Raw genomic sequence first — 16829 nt, 5'->3', positions numbered from 1 at the left:
TGAGAATTAACAAGGTTAGAAACATCCAGATCCTCTGTTGTAAATACAGAAATGCCACAAACTAAAGTTATTTCAATGTTTATTATATTAATGGAACATTATTACTGATAATAAAAGCAACACGTGATGTTTGTAGTCGGCTAATGTGGAAATAATAACTACTTTCTGTGCAATTAATGATTTTATCTGTAACTATCTCTGTTACAGTATATCTGTGGGTGTGCAACAATAGTATTAATTGTTTCAAGTAGGATTCAAAGAGTTAAAGTCTTTATTGTTTACTGCAGAGATAAACAAGGTATCAATGTAATGACATTTTTAGCCCCTCTGATCAGCTGAGTGATGTTTTGTCCGGGTGAAGCCCTCAACGATGTGGACAAACTGGAAGGTGTTGATCCTTTTTCCAGCTCAGTCCCATAAAATGCATTGATGGATGGTGTTGATGGCTCCTCTCCTACCTCAGCTCCACAATCACATCTACACCTGTTTCTCCACCTCGCTGCAGTCGGCAGTACATTACATTCAGATGTGAAATAGAAACAGTTAAGTCAACTGAGCTTTTCTCTTCACCATCATCTTCTTTTTTTTTATTTCAGTGTGGTACCATGCATAGACGCAGGAACTAAAACGAGGCTTTAACAAATGCTGAATTCACAAGAAGACCCAAATTATGAAGAATTCTTCAGAAAAAGCGCTTCACAAAGTTTATAAAGTTTCTCTTCACTCAACAACTCATAAAATTTAGTGATTTTATAAAGGAGTCTGGGGACCATCATTCCCTCTTCAGCTCGTTGCTGTTGACTGTAGCTGATGTGGCTGTTTTGACCTTTAACATGTCATGTGAAACATTCTCAAATTGTTAACTATTAGATACAGAGTACACTGACAATTTAAATCAATTAAAAAAAATGCATGTCGCACCCCCAACTATGACTGACATCCCGTGTCCCTGGTACCATGTGTTAACAGAGATCATCCCAGGCAGCTCAAATAAATACACTTTTCACATTAACACCCCAACAACCAGCAAACATGTTAAAAAAGGACATCAAAATGTATCTAACTATGAATCAGCCCTGAAATATTCCTTTAAAAACACCATAGTCTTAAAATATAGTGTTGTTGTTAACGTGAAGTCTCTATCAGCTCAAAATGTATCTGACGTTGCCAAATGTTTTTAGGTGCTTACAGACTGATAGAAGTGAGAAAAATGAGGCTCGACAAGCATCTCTGCAGCTTCATTTATTTTTGCTGCTCTCACCAACACAGTTATGTCTTTTGAACCAATAAGGCAGAGCGAATCTTTTATGACAGACTCTACAACTGAAAGATTTCTGCCTCGTGTGGACTCTCATGTGTCGTTGCACATCGTTTTGCGCGAATCTTTTACCACAAACTGAACAACTAAACGGTTTCTCTCCTGTGTGGATTCTCACGTGCTTCACAAGTTGATATTTGTCCCGAAAGGTTTTTTTACAAACCGAACAACTGAATGGGTTCGACCCGGTGTGGAGACTCATGTGTGTGGACAAAGAGCCACCGTCATCGAAACTCATTTTACAAATCGAGCATGTGAAACATTGTTTTCCTGTATGAACTTCTAAGTGTTTGGTCAATTTTCCGCTTTGTGTGAATCTCAAACCACAGACAGAACAACTGAAAGGTGTTCTCCCTGCGTGGATCTTCATGTGTGTCAAAAGACAACTTCTCCACTTAAAAATCTCTTTACAAACTGGGCAACTTAAAACTCTTTCTTCTGAATGGAGTCTGATGTGAGCTGTTAAGGAGTTCTTCCATCTGAATGTTTTACCACAAACTGAGCAACTGAATGGTTTTTCCCCTGTGTGGCTCGTCAGGTGACTCACAAGGTGACATCTGCTTTGAAGCTTTTTGTTACAAACCGAACAATTGAACGGCGGCTTCCCTGTGTGGATTTTCATGTGTTTCACAAGGCCTTTTCTCCAATTAAAAGTTTTTTTACAAACTGAACAGCTGAAATGTTTTACTTCTTCATGAAGCTTCATATGATCTGTTAAAGAGCTCTTCCAGCGGTATCTCTGACCACAAACTGAGCAACCAAATGGTCTCACTGCTGTTTGGATTTCAGGATCACCTTCCACATCTCTTACAGGCGCTTTATTGTGTTGCGGAGGGTTTAAACCTGACCGAGGTTCCCTGGTGTCCTCCCAATCCCAACTGTCATCAGACTCGGGTTCAGAGTGTGAAACCTTCACACGAGCAGCTGGTTGTAAAAGAGTATCTGGATTAAAGTTCCTGTCTGGTTCTGGTCCTCCACAGTCCTCTCCATCAGCTTCTCTTTTCAAATGCTCTCCATCTCTGAACTCTTCAGTTTTGATTAGGTGAAGCTGTGAGGACTGAGGTTTCTCTTCATCATCTTCTTCACTCTTCACAGGAGTGAAGGTGAACTTGGTGATATCAGCCTCCTCCAGCCCTCCAAGCTGCTCTCCCTCCTGACTGGTCCAGAGTTCCTCCTGTTCCTCTTTAATGTGGGGCAGCTCTGGTGGGTCCTCCTGGTCCAGACTGGAGCTCCACTCCACCTCTTCTTTAATCACCAACAGCTGCTGGACGTCTGTGGAGAATAAAGAAATATATACGCAGATCTTTATTTATTCCTATCTCATAATATATCAGACTGTGATCTGTCTGCTCATCACTCTGTCCAAAGACCAGTCCTGTATATATGTGATATAACATATAATGCATTTTTATAGTAACTCGTCCAACACTGTTTATAATCGAGTAAAGTGAACAAACCTGCTCTGTTAAACTGGACTTCAGGCTTGTAAACGTCCATTTTAAACTGTCTGCTCACTCTGAGTCGGGTCCGTCTATTTCCAGCGAGCACGCTGAAGTTAACTTCATTAGCTTCGTAGGACACGAGGAGATGATTCAGATGTTAAAATGTTGAATAAAGACAACAGCACAGAGTCTATTCAGAGATTTTATGTCCGTAAAAACGCAGTTTGGTCTCTAATGAAGCTCCTTCGAGCAGCACTGCGTTGTCGACTTCCGGCTCCGTCTATTTCCTGCTAGCATTCTGCGCTTACGTCCCTTAGCTTAGCCTTTAGCTTAGCCTTTAGCTTCTTCTCGGCTAACAGAAGGCCGATGAGTCTGAGCTGAAACATCCACCAAGTTCACTTCAACGACTTCATCCACACCGGCTCCGGTGTTTCACTCCGGCTGTATCTTACGGTAAACATGTCTATGACGGACACTGTTAGCATGTTAGCTGCATTCCAGCTAAATGGGACACCACCCGGCCGAGTTGCACAGTGGGAAATCTCGCAGCGTTCTCGCGAGATTTCACCGAGGCACGCCCCCTTTTGGTCGGAATATGAACTACTCTATAACCTCTGTGATTATGAACAAGTTTCTTCATGTTTCTGTTGTATTATTGTTGTTATTATAACTGTGAATAAACCCCTGAAACTTTCCTTTAATAAAATAATAGTATTAAATTTTAGTCTTGTAGTGCCTTCATTTTTTTAGTAACTGTTCTTTGCACAGAAACTAATAAATGACACAAACATCAGCAGAAATGTTCATAAAAGGTGTAAAATTTAAACTTCTCTGTTTCTGAATGTACCTGCTGCTGTCAGGGAAAACTTCATCATACTGGTCACACAGGAGGGACAGTTTTAAGAAATATGTGAAGCTTTATTAAACATAACAGACACGAATAAAAACTGAATTAAAACAATCACATCACTTCATCATAGAGCGACTGATCAGTGTTGAGTCATCTCAGTCCTGCCGGACAAACATCGGCTCAGCAAGCATCTCAGCTGCCTCCGTTACACTTGTGTTTTCTGAAGACGTAACGGCGAGTGAATCTTTTATCACACACGGTGCAGCTGAACGGTTTCTCCCCCGTGTGGACCATCGAGTGTCGTGTCAGAGTCGGAAGTTGCCCGAAACTTCTCCCACAAACAGAGCAGCTGAATCGTTTCTCCTCTTTGTGGGTTCTCATGTGCCTCACAAAATGTCCCCCCTCTTGAAAGGTTTCTTTACAAACTGAGCAGCTGAAAGTTTTTCTTCCTGCGTGAAGTCTCATGTGTTTCATGAGGAATTTCGTCCTCCTGTACCTTTTACCACAGACCGAGCAGCTCAGTGGTTTCACTCCTGTTTGGACTCTATCGAGTTTCTGCAGATGTTCCTTATGGTCAGAGTTTGTGACACGTTCAGAGGAGCCAGGAGTTTTTACAGTGTTATACTCCATATCACTTACAGGTGCTTCAGTGTAATATCGAGGGTTTGAACCTGGCTGAGGTTCTCTGGTCTCCTCCCAATCACTACTGTCATCAGTGTCAGGTTCAGAGAAGTGTGGAGTCTCGTCACAAGTAGCTGCTTGTAAATTAAAGTTCGGGGCTGGTTCTAGTCCTCCACAGTCCGCTCCAGCAGCTTCTGTTGTCCAACGCTCGACATCTCTGATCCCAAAGACAGTTTGTCTCTGATGAAGCTTTGAGGACTGAGGTTTCTCTTCACCGGCTTCACTCTTCACAGGGACAGGAGTGAATTTGAACTTGGTGATATCATCCTCCTCCGGCCGTCGAAGCTGCTCAGGGAGAATATCCTCTTTACTCACCGACAGCTGCTGAACGTCTGTGGAGAATAAACAATGTCTTTGTGAAAACTGCTGAAGACAGTCAACAGAGCAGAAACATACGAGGAGAGAGAAACAGAGAGGTGAGGCAGCCCAGTGTGCAGGCTGTTAAGTAGACAATTAAAGCTAAATGTAGGAAAACTTTTAAAGAGAAAGAGGAGAAGAAAAAAGAAAAGCTGTTATTGTTATTATTATTATTATTATCTATTATAAATTATTGTGATTATCTGAAGGTGCATTTTAGCCTTTGCATCAAAACGCCAGCATGATGAGAAAGTAACGCGTCTGTCTGCATCGAGCCTCCTCCGGGTTCGAGAGCGATGACTTGTCTTCATCGTAGCAAATTCATGATGACAAACATGATCGCACAGACGGGACATCCTCATCAGACGAGCTACTTCATTAAAAACACTGTGACATGACGATCGCAGCATCAATAAATCCACTGATCATGTTGCATTTTCCTTCAAGTACCCCTGGCTGCAGCCCGCAGATCGGGGCGTGCCTCAACGTTGAGCCACGCCCACATTGAGCCGCGCCCCCCACGCTTGACTCTTTTCCAGGGGCCATCTGGTGGCGGAGACTATGAACGGCAAGTGGACGCTCTGTGTAATTGGGGCCTCTCAACCACACGAACACGGCGATTTCACCCACATAAACGGAGATATTTTTAAACGGATAAAAAAGTGGAGAAATAAAAAAATATCCGATTGAGTGGATCCGTGTAGCGATGTTAAACGGAGCTGGTGTTGACGCGATGACGTCAAGCGCCTAGCAACAAGCCGTTCGCACATGCGCATTGAAGTAAAACGGTTGCCAACAACAATGACCAACATGTACCGGGCAATCTGTGTGTGCGTTTGTGTGCTTTGCACTTTTAGGTCTCATCTCAGCTCTACACATGAACGTAACGTTGTTGCATCAACTGCACTCCAGCGGTACGCAAAGGCGTCCGCTGCGCCCAATATTACTGGATAGCCCCAAGCGTCCACGGTTTAAAATCCGCCAGAAACGCCGGTTTTGGGCCGGGTCGGATTTCGTGGCAGGGGGTGTGGTTGATGAGGAGTGGAAATTAAACTTTCGCATGTCCAGGGCATCACTCGTTTCTTCGCCATAACTTCTTATCCTAACTGCCGCCGTTTGACTGCGCATGCTCATAACGTTCTTCTTCTGTGGTATTTTACATTTTGCTAATCGCCACCTATCGGCCGGGCATGGCATTGCAGGCTTCAGAGGCGATCGTTTTCAGTTTTGCCTCTTCGTATGGACAGAGATATTTCTGTGGTGTGGACAGAGTTTTTTTTTTAAACGAGGACGAAAATATCCGCTTAAAAAAATATCCGTATACGTGTAGTTGAACACACTGAACACTAACACTGAACTTCAAAATAAAACAGAGCGTCCACTTGCCGTTCATAGTCTCCGCCACCAGATGGCCCCCGGAGGGGAGTCAAGCGTCGGGGGCGCGGCTCAATGTGGGCGTGGCTCAACGTTGAGGCACGCCCCGATCTGCGGGCTGCAGCCAGGGGCTTCTCTTTTCCTTTAAACGCCACACGGAGGTTTGGGCTCAATTAAAGGACAAATAATTATTTTTATTTACGTGGCGCTCTTTACTGCAGAGTCATCTCTGAGATGCATTACGAACACACACTAACACACACAAAGTAATATGCTAATGTCATATTCATGCTGTCACGTTTGTGCGTCACTGAATGAGACTCAACTATCAACTATCTTTGTGGTGCGTTCAGGAACAGCTGGGACAAATCCTACTGACTCTACCTTTAACTTTAATAGTCTTTGAATTATATTAATATGACGTGAGCTTCAGTTAGCTTTGACCACAAATGTCCTTCAGAGGGAGACTTTTTACTCTGATACTCTGAGTACATGTCAGAGCCTGTACTCGATTACTTTTACTGGAGTAAAGAAGCTGAATCAGCACTTCTACTTTTACCAGTATCAAGTATCTGAACTTCTCCTGGAGGAGATGATGTCACCATTTAATTAACAACAAATGAGGGAATATCTGACACAAACACAATATTACACCAGTGTATGTCTTTATTTCTATATTCTCTTTTTTACTTGTGTTTTACTTTTATAAATTGCATGAATATTGTTGGAGGGAGTAACATTTCTGCACATGACAATAAAGAAGTGGTTCAGTGAGGCAGAGGATGTCAGCTGGTTTCAGTGTAAAGTGAGAAGAAGTAAACGGAACCAACCTGCTCTGTGTAACTGGACCTGAGGCTTGAAAACAGCGTCCAGTAGTTTCCGGTGCCGACCCAGTTCCTCCTCGTACTCTGCTATCGTCCTTTCAAACAGCTCAAATATCTCTTCAGCAGCCGCAGTCAGTCGCTGCTTCACAAACACTCTCAGCGTTTGGACTTTAGACATTTTTACTGACTCACACGAACTTTTCCTCCAGAAACACTCCGTTAAAAACCGTCTGCTCGCTCTGATGTGCGCTGCGTTTACGGTCCGTTCGGCTCCGTCTATTTCCGGCTAACGAGCTAAGTTAGCTTCATTAGCTCCGAAGGACAGCAGCAGATAATTCAGCTGTTAAAATAAAGTTAACAGCTCAGAGTCTGTTCTGAGATTAAAGGTCCGTAAAACACAGTTTGTTCTGTCCAAACTTCTCCGACCAGCTCTGTGCGACCGAGTTCCGTCTCCGACTACTTCCTGTTGGCGTCTTCTTCTTCTGTGGTGTTTAACAGCGTTTAGCTTCCTTCATGTAGCATCACTGCCTCCTGCTGGTTCCGTCCGTCTACTGCTTTACATTTTAAACGTAATGACGTAATGACCCGTCCTTCTTTCTTAGGTTCCTTGGAGGTTTGCAGTTCACACACTTCCCTTCTGGTCCAAAGCTGAAAATTGAGCGAAATAATGTTGTTGCAAGAAAAATATGATGTCACAGTGAAGATAACCTTTGACCTTTGGTATAGAAAATCAGCCGAGTGCTTTTACATTCATCAATATCCATAGTCGGGTTGCAACAGGGAGATTTTCAAGGTACGATTAAAGTCTCAGAAAATATCAGTTTCACAGAATCACGATATTAAACACAATTATAATTATCAGTTACAACGACTCTAAAAAAAATGAGAACAGGGTTTTTTTGGTTGAACAAACACTTTATTATAATTTCACAAAATGTCCTGACAGACATGAAACTTGAAATATTCTTTAAACTACGTTAAAATTCAACACCATCGATGAACAAACATACGTAGTGTGATAATCATCAACTTTAAAGGTGCAGTATGTAAGAACTGTCCAGACGTTGAAGCTGCTGAATACTTCAAACAAACAGGCAGCAGCTTATCATCATAGTAACAGCTAACTGTAGCTGCTGTTAGCTAGTTAGCTTGGTTAGCTGGCATGTGGTGACCAAAGAGTGCTGGTGTTTACGCCGTCAGCACAGGAGCTCTGTGGATTCTCATGTGTACGATCAACCTCTGTCTGAGACTGAAACTTGATTGACAAACTGAGCATGTGTAAGGTTTTTCTCCTGTATGAAGTCTAAAGTGTGTAGTCAAAGACGACTTTTGTGTGAATTTCTTACCACAGATAGAACAACTGAACGGTTTCTCCCCTGCATGAAGTCTAAAGTGTACGCTCAAAGACGACTTTTGTGTGAATTTCTTACCACAGACAGAACAACTGAACAGTTTTTCCCCCGTGTGGACGACCAAGTGTTGTTTCAGATGTACCTTTTGTGAAAATCTTTTACCACAAACTGAACAACTAAAGGGTTTCTCTGTGGTATGGGTTCTCATGTGCATCACAACACGAGATCTGCTTGGAAAAGTTTTTTTACAAACTGAGCAACTGAATGGTTTTTCTCCTGTATGAAGTCTAAAGTGTGTAGTCAAAGACGACTTTTGTGTGAATTTCTTACCACAGACAGAACAACTGAACGGTTTCTCCCCTGTGTGGACGACCGAGTGTTGTTTCAGATGTACCTTTTGTGAAAATCTTTTACCACAGACTGAGCAACTGAATGGTTTCTCCCCTGTGTGGGTTCTCATGTGCATCACAACCTGACATCTGCTTGGAAAAGTTTTTTTACAAACTGAGCAGCTGGAACCTCGTTCCTCTGAATGGACCTGAGGCTTCCTGGTCTCCTCCCAATCACTGCTGTCATCAGTCTCAGGTTCAGAGGCGTTGTCATCAGTCTTGGCTTCAGAGGAGTCTGACATCCCGCCATCAGTAACTGATTGTAAATATCTATCTGGATCTGAGGTCCTGTCTGGTTCTGGTCCTCCACAGTCCTCTCCATCAGCTTCTGTCTCCATCTGTTCAGTTTGTCTTTGATGAAGCTGTGAGGACTGAGGTTTCTCTTCCTCATCTTCTTCACTCTTCACAGGACTGAAGGTGAACTTGGTGTTATCAGCCTCCTCCAGCCCTCCAAGCTGCTCTCCCTCCTGACTGGTCCAGAGTTCCTCCTGTTCCTCCTTAATGTGTGGCAGCTCTGGTGGGTCCTCCTGGTCCAGACTGGAGCTCCACTCCTGCTGCTCAGGAGGATCCTCTTCTTCACTCTGTAACAGCTGCTGGACGTCTGTGGAGAAGAAAGATTTGCTGTTAACATTTCAACCAGCAGCACCACTACTTTCTAAAATGTGTGGAGACGTTTGCACGGTGTGTAACACGTTAGCTGAGTGCAGTGCGTCCTGATGCAAGATTTTACCATCGTTCATGCAGAATGAGACTGTTTATTCTGTTTATTTACTGACTTTGATACTTTCCTCTCACTGAACCAACACATGGATGTCACTTTACCTTCAGACTACTTTTACATCCATGTGCTGTATAAATACTGTTTGTGTTACTGCTTGTTTGCAAGCAGTTTAAATATTACAGTGTAATTTATGTGTACTTCTCTAACTACAGTTTTTACTGTGAAAAATAAGGCCTGATCTTAAAACAGCTGTTTTTTGAATGGAGTTTGGTTTACCAGTGTGTCCACTGCACAGAGCTCCAGGAGCAGAGGCTGTGTTAATGTTAATAACACACATACATTATATGTAATACTACTACCACAGTATTATACATGTTTTTATGTATACTACACTAGTGATGTCCTGACATTATGTATTAACTCTCATTTCCACTTCTGTTTCTTTCATACAAGTTGTCTGAGCAGTGTTGGTGGAACCGAGAGCTCCAGCTTCACTGTGTCTGTTGTGAATATGAGAATAAACACGTTCAAGTGTTTCAGTCGCAGCTGGTCTCAGTGTAAAGTGAGAAGAAGAAGTAAACGGAACCAACCTGCTCTGTGTAACTGGACCTGAGGCTTGAAAACAGCGTCCAGTAGTTTCCGGTGCCGACCCAGTTCCTCCTCGTACTCTGCTATCGTCCTTTCAAACAGCTCAAATATCTCTTCAGCAGCCGCAGTCAGTCGCTGCTTCACAAACACTCTCAGCGTTTGGACTTTAGACATTTTTACTGACTCACACGAACTTTTCCTCCAGAAACACTCCGTTAAAAACCGTCTGCTCGCTCTGATGTGCGCTGCGTTCACGGTCCGTTCGGCTCCGTCTATTTCCGGCTAACGAGCTAAGTTAGCTTCATTAGCTCCGAAGGACAGCAGCAGATAATTCAGCTGTTAAAATAAAGTTAACAGACGTTCCCACAAAGTCAACTTCAACAAGTTGATCCACAGGTTCTGATATTTCTCTCTGATTGTATCTATCGACCAGACACGTTGTACAAAACCGAGGAAGTAATGTCGCCTCCAGTGCCGCTTCTTCTTCTTCTTCTTCGTTTGTCTTTTCTTCTTCTGCGGCTACTTCTTTTTCTTCTTCTCTAGTTTAATGGCGGATCGCAAACCACCGTGTGAAGGTGCGTTCCGCCACCTACTGTCTGTAGGTGACAGTACTACACACTGTAGCCTCAGGGCTTCATGTACTTGAGGTTACATTCTGCAAGTAAATGAATAAATAAACAAAATAAATAATAATTATTAAAAAACAAAACACAAAAAATAAATATCTTATGCTTCTTCGCTGATTTTCAAAGTAAAAGTAATCAATCTTTTATTTATAGTCTCTATGATCTAAGAGATGAAGTCAGAAAACACAGGACTCAAAAACGTGCAGTCAGAAGTTCAGAGGAATTTAATCAAGTGTGGATTTTCCCAATATTACAACAACTCTTCTTCATGTTGTCACAGGCTGTTTTCTAACAGGAAGTTTTGCTGCTGCTACAAACTGTAATAAACAAACACATAATTCCCAGGATGAAAATATTCACTTAAAGAATGACAACAGCCAAAACATCACTCAACATAGAGTCATACAAAGTCTGCTTGTGACCTGACAAAAAAAACAAAACAAAACAAACAAACAAGATGAGCAGTTTAGGAATCATCAGAAATAAATCACGTTGTTTGGAGGTAAGTCAGGCCATTTAATTTTGCAATCACATCCAGCAGCTGTTGACCATGAAGCTGTTTAGGTGACATAAAATAAATCAAGTTTTTAAATGATCACTATGTACGTTGTTTCCACTTGTGTCCATTTGTTTGTCTGTTTCTGCTGAACAGATTTCCACTAAACTTTGTACACAGAACAGACCACAGTGACTTCTGCTACAGATCAACACTTCGTTCTCACTTTCTTTAATGTTGCAGCAGGATGTTTCACTTCAATTTTGTTAATTTCTCAGGGACTAAAACAGATTTTAAGGCATTTTAAGGTGGTTGGTATCTAAGATCGAATATAACACGGGACTGCCGGAGTTTGGTGAAGGTATGCGCTCTATTGTAGGGGTCGAGCGATATTCATTTACAGTAAAAATTAAGATCTTAGTGTCAACCAGAGATGAAATAAAAAATATACTCAAGTTCTGTTCTTAAGTAAAATCTTGAGGTACTTTACTTGAGTATTTGTTTTCTGCTCCTTCATACTTCATCGCCACCACATTTATTTGATTACTTTAGTTTCTTTGCAGATTCAGATTACTCAGCGGTCAGATAGTGTTGTGGGAAGAAAAATGCTGAATATCAGCCCTGATAATCGGTCTACTCTCTTCTTCTGAGTGCCGTTGGAGTTTTTAATGGACGCACCGATCGGGAAATTCTGAGCCGACACAGATGTTTAAAATAAATAGTGGATAACATGTTTATTTTGTTTTTATTTTGTTCAGTAATACAGCCAGGGAGATAAAGTCATTAAACCCTTCATTACACTCATCTTTCAAAGAGAAAAAAAATAATATAAATGTAAGAAACCTTTAATAGAAGCATGTTGTGAGATTTAACTGCTTTAAAAAGTCTTTTCAGCAGCTTTACAACCACCTGCTCATTCATAACATTTTTATGCCTCCGACGGCGATTTGTTTTTGATTTGTCTGTTTGGGCCTTTCTTGTGAGCGTGATAGCTCAAGAACGCCGTGAGGGAATTCTGTTATATTTTTATCTATATACACTCAAGATGAACTGATTAGATTTCGGTGGTCTGAGGTCAAAGGTCACTGCGACATCTCAAGAACGCCTGAGGGAATTTCTTAAAATTTGGTACAGACGTCCACTTGGAAGGAATAACTGATAACTGTGACCTCAAATCTTGTGAGGACAATATTTCAAGAGGGATTTTTGTCAAATTCAGCAAAAATCTACACTTTGCCTCAAGAGTGAACTGATTAGATTTTGGAGGTCAAAGGTCACTGCAACCTTACATATTGAGGGCTCGAAGTGACCTTGTACCATATCGTAGCTTCATAGGAGCTTTACTTTCTCTGAAGCAGAGGCATAGTTCTAGTTTAGTTCTTCCATAGCATTACAAATTGACGGTGTGGATGTCATGAATGTCCTGACGCAAAATGTATGTGCCACAACAGATAAAAATCAGCCGCTGTCATCAGCGAGTATTATCTTATTTCCTTACAGACCGACAGCAGTGAACAAGGTGAATATCGGCTGATTCACTTCTTATTTTGGAGTCTGATCCCTGATCAGTGCTGAACAAAGCTTTGCTCTCAGTACTTTAATCCTGCAGGAAAGAAATGGCTCAACAAGAATCTCTGCAGCTTCATTTGTTTTTGGCGCTCTCACCCACACACTTGTGCTGTCGGAGGTGAATGGGCCGAGTGAATTTTTTATCACAAACGCTGCAGCTGAATGGTTTCTGTCCTGTGTGGGTAGTCAGGTGTTGTCTCAGGGTTCCTTGTAGTGCGAATGTTTTACCACAAACTGAACAACTGAACGGTTTCTCTCCAGTGTGGATTCTCATGTGTTTGATCAGAGAACTGCTGTCGCTTGTACTCTTTTTACAAACTGAGCAGCTGTAAGGTTTTTCTCCTGTGTGGACTCTCAAGTGTTTTGTCAAAGATGAGCTGTCTGTGAATTTTGTGCCACAAAAAGAGCAACTGAAGGGTTTCTCCCCTGTGTGGGTCCTCATGTGCACCACAACACTTCCTCTCCACAGAAATGATTTTTTACAGACCGGGCAGCTGAAACGTTTTTCCTTTGAGTGAATCCTCATGTGACTTGTTAAAGACTTCTTGTGTTGGTATTTTTTGCCACAAACTGAGCAACTGAACGGTTTCAATTCTGTTTGTCCTACATCTTGTTTCTTCAGAAGTGCCTTGTTGTCAAAGCTTGTAGCACATTCAGAGCTGTTGGGCGTTTTTCCAATGATACATTTCATGTCCTTATTCCTTAAAGCTGGCCGAGGTTGCCTCGTGTCCTCCCAAACCCAACTGTCATCAGACTCGGGTTCAGAGGAGTGTGAAGTCTTTTCATCATCAGCAGGCTGTAAATGAGTATCTGGATTAAAGTTCCAGGCTGGTTCTGGTCCTCCACAGTCCTCTCCATCAGCTTCTGTTTTCAAATGTTCTACATCTCTGATCTCTTCAGTTTTGATTTGATGAAGCTGTGAGGACTGAGGTTTCTCTTCATCATCTTCTTCACTCTTCACAGTGACGGGAGTGAAGGTGAACTTGGTGATATCAGCCTCCTCCAGCCCTCCAAGCTGCTCTCCCTCCTGACTGATCCAGAGTTCCTCCTGTTCCTCTTTAATGTGTGGCAGCTCTGGTGGGTCCTCCTGGTCCAGACTGGAGCTCCACTCCACCTCTTCTTTAATCACCAACAGCTGCTGGACGTCTGTGGAGAACAAAGAAATACATACATGTTTTAGAAAAGCATGTTTCCTGTTAATATTTAGACAGCTGACATCACTGCTTTCTTAAAGGTTTGAAGAAATGTTTCTCATTTTGTTTCTCATACTGTGAAGTCATTAATTCAATTTTGGTGATTATAGAAAGTAGCATGGCCTCTTAACTTCTCCTGAGTGGTTCTGATTGATAACAGCTGGTGACTTTTCAGCCACAAACACTACAATGGGAAAGTCTAAGGAGCTCAGCATTGATCTGAAAGGGCCCATTATTATAGGAAAGTCACTTGGAGCCATTTTAAAGCAGTTACAGGTCCCAAGATCAACTGTACAAACAACTGTTATGTATAAAGTGCACGTCACAGTTGTGTCACTGCCACCATCAGACTATCACCTGCTGCTGAGAGAAAACTGGTCCGGATGGTCAAGAGTCAACAAAAAACACCAAAAAGCAAGTCTGCAATGAATTAGAAGCTGCTGGAGGAGACAGGTGTCAGCGTCCACAGTCAAGTGTGTTTTACACCAACATGAACAAGAAAGAAGCTCCTGATCCGGACACGGCTCCTTAAAGCTGGACTGAAGTTTGCTGCTGATCACGTGGACAAAGAAAAAACCTTCTGGAGGAAAACTCTGTGGTCAGATGACACTAAAACTGAGTTGTTTGGCCACAATGAGCAGCAATATGTTTGGAGGTGAGAAGGTGAGGTCTTTAACCCGAGAACACCAAACCTACTCTCAAGCATGGTGCTGGTAGTATTATGCTGTGGGGCGGTTCTGCTGCCAGTGGATCTGCTGCTCTACAGAAAGTAAATGGAATAATGAAGAAGGAGGATTATCTCCAAATTCTTTTCGAAAACCTAAAATCATCAGCAGCAGATTGGCTCTTGGGTGCAGGTAGGACAATGATCCAAACACACATCAGAAGTGGTGAAGGAACGGATCAATCAGGCCAGAACTGAGGTTCTGTCACAATTCTGTCAAGAGGAGCAGTTAAAAATTCATCCAGAGGACGATCAGAAGCTTGAGGATGGATATCAAAAGCAGCTAACTGAGGTGAAAATGCCCGAGAGAAGTTCAACCAAATATCAGAATTACTGTATGTATATTTTTGATCCGGCAGATTCAGTCATATTGTCAGAAAACCTTTAATAAATTCATCACTGAACCAAACTTCATGAATGTTTTTTGTGTTGCACTCATTTCATCACAGAAACATGAAGCGGTAGAAATCACTGGAACTGAAGACGGACATGATGAACACGTTCTTTACAAGTGGATATATATTTATATATATATACATATTTATCTACAAGGAATCAAAATGTGGTTGCAACAAAGTGAAAACTAAAGGAGATATTATTTTTAGAAGATGAAAGATTCTTTGTTCAGGTATAAAATTATTTATTGTTTATACACATTAATGTGACGATTGTAAAGATTCTGCAACAACTATTTAAATCAACACATGTTGTAAATGATCCTTAAAGTTTCCTGGATGTTCACAGTGTTCTGGGACCTTATTTTCCTCTGAGAACAGCTTGTTTAATACATATTTCTAGGTTTGTATTGTTACCTCATTAATATTGTAAATATTACAATTCTGAGTTTGAATTTCTTCTACAAAACTACACAGTGCAGCTGTGTGACCTCTGACAGCTGAACTAATAAAGACCCAGAGTGCAGCCGAGGGTCCTGTGAACGCTACAGAAGCTTTTACATTGAATTTTTCAGAACATGAACTTGGAAAAGTTGATGATGAATGACCAAAAACACATTAGATGACTTTACAATCACCTGTTCTAGTCATTTTATCATCACTGTAAACCTACAACAATAGTTTATATGTTTCTTACAGTCTAAATGTTACACTTTATGTGCCTTTGTGAATATATTTTCATAAAAACTATTAATTGCATTGGCACTGGCCCTTGTATATGTTATATGGGAGCGTACAAAGGTTCAGGACTGGAAGTAAATTGATTATTAATTTGCATTCATTCATTCTTTGCTTGCAGTGTTTGTGTATGAAGACAATAATGACCTGGTTTCAGTGTAAAGTGAGAATCAGAAGTGAAGAGAACAAACCTGCTCCGTCTTCAGTCTTCACACCAGCGTCCAGCGACATTTTCTCCTGATTCACAGACTCTTCCTGCAGAAACGCTCCGGTACCAGCTGCTGCTCTCTGACGTGTCCTGCGATGCTAATGCTAATGCTAATGCTACATCAGAGCAGGTTCGGGTCCGTCTATTTCCAGCTAAACCAGCTAAGTTAGCTTCATTAGATTCAGATGTTAAATATTTAAAAATAACGTGAGCAGCACAGAGTCTCTTCACACGGGTTCATCTGGACATTTTGGTTCTGTATCACAGTTTGTTCTCTATCGAAGCGACTCCGACCAGCACCGTCTCCGTCTATTTCCTGCTAGCACGCTACGCTAACGCCACTTAGCTTCGCCTTTAGCTTCTCTTCCTGGCTACAAATGTCGATGAGTCTGAGGTGAAACATCCCAAAAGTTCACACGGGCTCCTCTTAAACAGCTTCATCCGTCCAGACGCTGCTGTTTCACCCTGACTGTGTCTCACAGTAACGCACGGAACCGCGGACACACAACGGAGCCAGCTAACACACAACGGAACCAGCTAGCTTGTTAGCCACCGGAAGTACAATCGCTTCCGGTGCAGTGCCGAGAATAGACCGCCCCCGACGGGAACGCGCATCAGTTCAGAGGAAGTGCGCGTCAACAATTGATGGAGGTAGATGCTTTACTTTGCCACTTTTATTGTTGTTGTTGTTGTTGTTGTTGTTGTTGTTGTTGTTATCGTTGTTGCAATGTGATTTTACACCGCTTTGATCTATAAATAAAGTCATAATTCAATATCCCTGTTTCAGTGATTTTATAACGAGGATGAGGAAATAAAGGCAGAAAAAAAGTGCAGGAGTGTTTCCACGTCACATTAGAAAGCGATCATATAACACATACTGAGAAATGAGTAAGTGCTGTCAGAGGTGGGTAATAACGATTTACATTTACTTCATTACATTTACTTAAGTGACTTTTTGGATAACTTGTACTTTTAAGAGCATAA

At 41.9% G+C, this 16829-nt stretch overlaps 4 protein-coding genes across 4 annotated transcripts; all 4 read right to left on the bottom strand.

The window, feature by feature from the left end:
- Positions 1 to 253: 253 nt before the first annotated feature.
- On the bottom strand, positions 254 to 3266 carry LOC140993560 (uncharacterized). The gene is made up of 2 exons (XM_073463047.1): positions 2776 to 3266; positions 254 to 2590 (listed from the first exon to the last, which is right to left on the bottom strand). The coding sequence occupies exons 1-2, from the start codon at positions 2813 to 2815 to the stop codon at positions 1239 to 1241; spliced, it is 1392 nt and encodes a 463-aa protein (XP_073319148.1). The 5' UTR covers positions 2816 to 3266; the 3' UTR covers positions 254 to 1238.
- Positions 3267 to 3682: 416 nt separating this feature from the next.
- Positions 3683 to 7308, bottom strand: LOC140993578 (uncharacterized). The gene is made up of 2 exons (XM_073463071.1): positions 6853 to 7308; positions 3683 to 4623 (listed from the first exon to the last, which is right to left on the bottom strand). Exons 1-2 carry the CDS (start codon positions 7022 to 7024, stop codon positions 3803 to 3805), a joined length of 993 nt encoding a protein of 330 aa, XP_073319172.1. The 5' UTR covers positions 7025 to 7308; the 3' UTR covers positions 3683 to 3802.
- A 432-nt stretch (positions 7309 to 7740) lies between these two features.
- Positions 7741 to 10357, bottom strand: LOC140993563 (uncharacterized). The gene is made up of 2 exons (XM_073463051.1): positions 9899 to 10357; positions 7741 to 9188 (listed from the first exon to the last, which is right to left on the bottom strand). Exons 1-2 carry the CDS (start codon positions 10068 to 10070, stop codon positions 8035 to 8037), a joined length of 1326 nt encoding a protein of 441 aa, XP_073319152.1. The 5' UTR covers positions 10071 to 10357; the 3' UTR covers positions 7741 to 8034.
- A 366-nt stretch (positions 10358 to 10723) lies between these two features.
- On the bottom strand, positions 10724 to 16367 carry LOC140993574 (uncharacterized). The gene is made up of 2 exons (XM_073463066.1): positions 15829 to 16367; positions 10724 to 13733 (listed from the first exon to the last, which is right to left on the bottom strand). The coding sequence occupies exons 1-2, from the start codon at positions 15866 to 15868 to the stop codon at positions 12661 to 12663; spliced, it is 1113 nt and encodes a 370-aa protein (XP_073319167.1). The 5' UTR covers positions 15869 to 16367; the 3' UTR covers positions 10724 to 12660.
- Positions 16368 to 16829: the final 462 nt, after the last annotated feature.

The sequence above is a fragment of the Pagrus major genome, chromosome 3 (genome assembly GCF_040436345.1).
Source record: "Pagrus major chromosome 3, Pma_NU_1.0".
Taxonomy (NCBI): domain Eukaryota; kingdom Metazoa; phylum Chordata; class Actinopteri; order Spariformes; family Sparidae; genus Pagrus; species Pagrus major.
This window is presented reverse-complemented; position numbering and strand designations above follow the sequence as displayed.